Source organism: Pieris brassicae, chromosome 3, assembly GCF_905147105.1.
Source record: "Pieris brassicae chromosome 3, ilPieBrab1.1, whole genome shotgun sequence".
NCBI lineage: Eukaryota > Metazoa > Arthropoda > Insecta > Lepidoptera > Pieridae > Pieris > Pieris brassicae.
Window position 1 is genome coordinate 3478618 of NC_059667.1, and position 6447 is coordinate 3485064.

The following is a 6447-nucleotide window of genomic DNA, read 5'->3' on the forward strand; positions in this document are numbered from 1 at the left end:
ACTTTCTTCTCCTTTAAAAATAATTACTGCAAATAACGAAATTAAACAAATATATGGTCAAACGAGCATTTTATTCATTTATTTACACTACAAGGCAGAGATACCAATATACTTAAAAAAGAAATGGAAAGAAATTTCTTACGGTAGCCAATCATGGATATTCGACTCGAACACAAATAGAAAAATAACAACTTGTCAACGAGCAATGGAACGCAGTGTATTAAATTTAAAACTGAAGGACAAGATCAGAAGTACACAAATTAGAAACAAAACGAAGGTTATTGATGCACTATCCCATTGCAAAAAACTTAAGTGGAAATGGGCGGGTCATACCGCTCGAATGAACAATGACAGATGGACAAAGAGGGTAACAAAGTGGAAAGGGCCACCAGGAAAAAGAAAGCGTGGTCGCCCTCTTGCACGGTGGGCTGACGAGCTTAAGAAAGTTGGTGGAGAGGATTGGGAGAAAAATGCTCAAAACAGAGAGAGATGGAGCCAGTTGGAGGAGGCCTATACCCAATAAGAGGTCCTTGAAAAAAAAATGGAAAATATATATATATACATATATATTTTTGTGTGTGTGTTTATTTTGTAAATTTTCAAGGAATAAATGAGGCTTAATTATTATTATTATTATTATTATTTACACTGCAAAAGAATTAAACAAATAAATTATAAAAAGGGTAACCCGGTGCAACTACTATTAAGCGATCTCTTCCAGGCACACAACATAATCAATTGAATAATTATGATATAAAATAAATTAATGTTATAGTACTTCGTGATCTAATTAAGCCGATTCATAAAAAAATATGATGGTATAATTATCAGTAACGGCATTGTAGATCACACAATATTCGCGATTTACCTTTCCCTCTATCAAATTTAATTCGGCACCTGGGAAGCCTTTGGCAAAGTGAGTGTCTATGGCCGGCGGTATCACTTAACATTAGGTGACGGTTTGCCTCCTACAACGTAAAAAATTGCTCACGGTAAAAAACAGCAATGTTATCTTAATAGCACTAAACCGAAGTTGTAGTAAAAATGGAATACCATGTGTACTCTTATACGGTTATAATTGAATAAATTCCAACTAAACAATTTACTATTTTTTATTTAAGTGTATTTCGACTCATATTATAGATTTCTTATACACAGTACAATTAAAAATGAATTTAAATAGGGTCAAAATAGAAAAAATCTTGTCCGGGAAGGGAGATGCTGCTCTTCCTCAAACCTAAAGGGTCTCTCCCTCTCTAAAGTTGACCAGTCCAATCACAGACCGGCTCGAAGGAGTTCATCAGATCGAGAAATTAAATATACTATATCAATAGCCGTCTATATAACTTGCGCGATTCAGGGTATGTCATTTGTAGCCTCGGATTGTAGATGTCGCTACAAAATCCTCCCAACTTTTTTTGTAATTGAAGCGTTTAAAATCTCGTAGTTGACGATTATTTTCATATTTTTAAAATTATCATTCACCTTTTAACCATGCTTCTTTTCAAACCTTATCATCTCGATTTTTTTCGCTACCACAAACGATTGTTTTTATGCCACCAGAATAAAGCGCGCAATTTTTGAAAACCTTTTGAGCCATTATTTGTTAAGTAAATTTGTTTCTTAATAATTTTTTGTAGTTTGAACCACATACTAATCACTGGCTGGAATGTATATTCTAGTCTTCGTTTTTTTATCTGGCTTTAGCTTATACTAATTTCTAAAACACAGTTACGGACAATCTTATTCATGCAAACTAATTTTCACTGCAAGAATAAAAACATATTTTGCATTTAAAAAGGGAACTGGCGCATGCAATTTTTTTTAAATTAAGAAGTAGAATCATAAACAAACTTTTTAGCGTATTAATATTTTCATAGTTTCCGTTTCTAATGCAATTATTAAATTGGAAAGTTTGCCATGCGTTACACACGCGCGACCAAATAAATCACAATCGCATCAGAACAATGCCTGAGATGAGAGGGGTGCGCGCCCCATCTGCGTACCAATCGATATGGACCGCGACTAGCACCATTATCTGACAACCCCGTTCCAAATTCAAACGTCTGACAGAACATTTATTTTTCGAAATAGTTTTTTTTATTACCAAACCAGCCTGCAATTATATAAAAGTTCAAACCGAGTAGTGATTTTTTAAAGTGATATTTATGATCCGTGGTATGTGTTAACTTAAAATGGAGGGGCGGAGGAATTGGGACGGCATGCCTTTAGGCGAATCGCACTCTCCTCCACAATCAGTGCCAGGCCGAAGAACTCCTTTGGGGGCTGTTGGTCTGGGCGGCTTCTATATGCAAGGAGGCCAGCCTCCGCCTCCACAACATTGCTATCCCACTGATGAAAACCAACCGGAACCAGGCACAAGCTATGGCCAACGGTAAGTTGCCCTTTTAATTGTGCTTTGGAAAATATATATTTGCTTGGAATTCCAGTTAAACTTAAGAAAATCTATGGAAATAGAATGTTTATGCGGCTTTGTATTCAAAAACATATGTTTTCTTGTTCGCGCATGCGCTGATTAGAACGGCATCCCGGTTAAATGCAAAATAACGTAGTTCCATACAACATTGTAACACAGTTTCAATCATTAATAGCTGTTATAACAATTTTAATATTACGCAACTAAATCAGTATCCATGTAGTAGATTCTATTTGTTTTACTTTTTTAGGTAGTGCCTCAGATTTTCAAAAAATCATTTCCAAATTCCATTTAGATCTGTTATAAAGGCAGCTAACAATACCCTAAAGCATTGTTTTTTAACGATTTGGTATTTGATATATATCACCCATAGTGACCATCTGTACACTACACATTCCCCTAACAATGGTATTAAGTACTACAATACAATGATTTTCAATGATCACTGCACTGAATGTAGACTTAACAATATTATAGAGACGATTTATGTCTCAAAATTCCAATTTTATATGTAAAACTAAAACCTAGAAGATGTATAATTCATATTAGAATAAATTAGAATCATTATCATAACCTACAAAAATAAAATAAAACACAAAAACGTTTAGTTCCTACTAAAGCATTTTTCTAATTTATATAGTTTAATACTGGCCACATTTACCCGCTGTATTGCAATTATATTTATTATTATTTTCTACGACTATTTTCCTTTGATAAGTTTAGAACCAGCATATGTATTAATTTAAAGTCTACAAAAGTAACCCCAAACTCTTTTGTGAGGGACAAAACGCAACACTTGTTCAACACAAGTGATTCGAATGACAACCAGTTTTAATAAATAACTAGTTGATATTGCTACGAATCGTATCGTATAGGAAAATTAATTCCCAATTCGTAGGCATAACAAACATGAAAAACTTAAGCAGCATTATCTTTACCCTTCTCCTCATTTTTTAAATATATCTAGACAATAGTTTTACAGCACCACCCGTCGACGAAAACATATTTGTCCTTTTAAAGTGGTTAAGCAACACATATGTGAAGAAAGAACGAAAAACTAAAGAAGAAACAAATGCCTCGTTTCGTTTGAATGTGATTGGTCAATAACAGCCCAATCGCAGGCATACATGTTTTCGTTTAACGAATCATATGTAACGATACATTTCATAATTCAAACCCCACATTCAGATTGATGACAGATAAACCAAAATATATAATTTACGTAGTTTACGTTATAAATATATATACATCACACTAAATTATGAACCATAATGTAAAATTGATTTTAGGGCTCTTGGTGATGGAAAATCGAAACAGAAGATGCGCCAAGGCAAAAACGTGAGGCTAAACATAAACGCTAGAGAGAGAAGACGAATGCATGATTTAGTGAGTACCAAAATATTATTAATTTTAAACTAATATTGCTATTATAGAGATACCGTTACGAAACATTTCCCGATTAATTAACGGATTATCTATCTCCTAATAGCAAAGCTTGGGATTTGGATTTTAATAGAACTACATAGACAATGCGTACAGATGTACTGCAAATATTTACATTTTCAGAACGACGCATTAGATGAACTACGATCTGTGATTCCCTATGCCCATTCGCCGTCCGTTAGGAAACTGTCCAAAATTGCCACACTACTGCTAGCCAAGAATTACATTCTTATGCAAGCCAGCGCACTCGAGGAGCTACGAAGGTAAGACGAAACATTTATCCTGTTCTATTGTATTTATCAAAAGAGGGTTAAATATTTAAACATGCAACGCTATTCGTATTTCTGTACTACAAACGCAATATATATGTCGTAGTAAAGTGTTAAATCAGAGAGTTAATTGAATATCTAAACAGTTAATTAAATGTCGATATTCAATCAAGTCGCTAGCATTTTGATTTAAATAAAGCAGGGTCGATAACGTTTAACTATCTGGCTGACCGAAAGCCAGTGTGTTGATTAACAACAAGATGATAAAACAAGAGTCCGCCATGATTATTTCATTTGTTATTGTTATGTCCGTGTTTTGCTTTATTGGGAATGGTTAGGTTAGGTTAGTCTTGTTGCCTAGGAACGTTTAGGAAACTCGTTAAATGTGAACGAACACTCACTTGTCCGACGGAACATTAGCGACTTGATTGAATATCGATTATTAATTAACTGTCTAGAGATTTAATGAACTCTCTGATTTAACTACTTTACTGCGACATATATATGCTACGTATGTTTGTTCCTTACTGTAGTCGTAGCTCTATATAAAACTCTACAACTCGTAGCAATAACGGTTACTTGTGGGTAGTTACGATGGCTTTAATTAAATTATACTTCCTTCATAATAATGTGCTCGTTGCTGTAATGTCAATTTTAATCCTGACCTAATTAATATTTTTAAAAAAACTAGTATTTTTTAATTGAATATTGATAGTTAACACTATTTTTTACCCCAATATTTTATTCACACAAAAAAATATAGAAACAAGTTACACAAACTACAACGAATGTGTGGTCACGATGCACAACAATCTTATATTTATTAATTTAGTAAGATAAACACCGTGTTTTCAGACTCGTTGCCTATCTCCAAGGCACTGCTACAGCCGCAGGCATCGTCGCCCCACCAGGCTTTGATCTAGCGGGTCTACCGGCAACTACTAAACTTCTTCAGCCACCATCATTGGGTCCACCAGCACCTCCTGATCCACCTTCTTGAGACCCAATGGTAAAAATGGAACCTCATTGATACTATGAATTGCCGTCTGAAGTATATAATAGGAATATAGGTGTTAAGGAAAAGATATGTATGGAGGTAACTTTGTAGAATAACTGTCCTGTCTCTATAGAAATAGATGTTACCTTAATTATAGTGTTAAATACTCTAGAAATATTTTCAGTGTGAGTACGATATCCTTTAGAAATGGGCATCCCAGCAAAGTTTCTTGTATTCTCTGAATATCACACAAACGTACGGGCGTCCGATTCAATTCCATCAATCCAAAATTATATCGTCATGTATGTTGAAATGACACTGACAGCTGACAGTGAAATTTTGGATATAGAATGCTCTCTAGCTCTATATCTCTATAGCCCCGAGACAAAATCGCGACATGAAACGTCGTAAATATGTGAATTAGATGTTACTATCAATCCTTAGCATTAGCAGGTCCCAGATGCCACAAAATACTACTAAAGTAGCAAAAATTATGGGGTGACAGAAAAGGTTAAGTTACGTCACATAAAAAATAATAGTGACAACATGCAGCGGGAAAGAACATTTTTTTATCTTTACGGAAACATAATTATATGTTCTTAATAAATTAGAGTGGTGGAAACGCACTTAGCTTAGTTTTTCATCCACCAGAATGCTCTTGATGCTTAAAGTTGCTCAAGATACTATTTTATTGGAATAATTAAATATTAAAAATTATTCGCGCCATTTTGTTTGCTTGAAAACGGTGATATAAGCGGCAAATGGCTACGTTTTGATACTATGTAGGATTATTGGACATATATAACCATGTGCGGATTGTGAATTTGTGGGGCTCTGGGCTATTACAGGAAAGTCCCCTGTAGAAATGCACACGCGAAAAAATACACCGAAAGAAAACAAGCGACGGTGAATTCTCCAAACCTTGATAAGATTTTATTAAATTTTAGATATCTTTTTAATTTAAAAAGATATTATTTTCAGTGGGACCTTGGGGCCCTTAAGTAGTTCCGCCCCTGTATATACCATCCTTTTAATACATCCACCACCATAACTTAAGACTTTAATAGTCATTTATAAGTCTAGGAAGTGTAAAGGGTGGCAATATTCTTGTTTGTAAAGTTCATAAGATTATAAATCTTTTAATTTTTTGTATGATTTATTATTATAAATATCATTTTAATTATTACGTACGAAGTACTTAATGCTCATAACAGTCAACAATGCTCATCTTATACTGTCCAGTGCTTATTTCGAAGAAATACAACAAATTTTTCACGATTCTCGTTTATACGTAGAAGATT

The 6447-nt window shown here is 34.2% G+C and overlaps 1 protein-coding gene across 1 annotated transcript; it reads left to right on the plus strand.

Annotated features, from left to right (window-relative positions):
* Window positions 1-2051: 2051 nt before the first annotated feature.
* Window positions 2052-6447, plus strand: LOC123707211 (class E basic helix-loop-helix protein 22-like). Its single transcript, XM_045657074.1, has 4 exons — window positions 2052-2395; window positions 3727-3823; window positions 4004-4143; window positions 5005-6447. Exons 1-4 carry the CDS (start codon window positions 2196-2198, stop codon window positions 5147-5149), a joined length of 582 nt encoding a protein of 193 aa, XP_045513030.1. The 5' UTR covers window positions 2052-2195; the 3' UTR covers window positions 5150-6447.

Bases quoted from the DNA above. Each gene is read 5' to 3' on its own strand.
- LOC123707211 (XM_045657074.1), top strand. From the start codon at position 2,196: ATGGAGGGGCGGAGGAATTGGGACGGCATGCCTTTAGGCGAATCGCAC. The intron at 2,396-3,726 runs GTAAGTTGCCCT...AATTGATTTTAG, and splicing joins GGCACAAGCTATGGCCAACG to GGCTCTTGGTGATGGAAAAT. The intron at 3,824-4,003 runs GTGAGTACCAAA...TTACATTTTCAG, and splicing joins GAAGACGAATGCATGATTTA to AACGACGCATTAGATGAACT.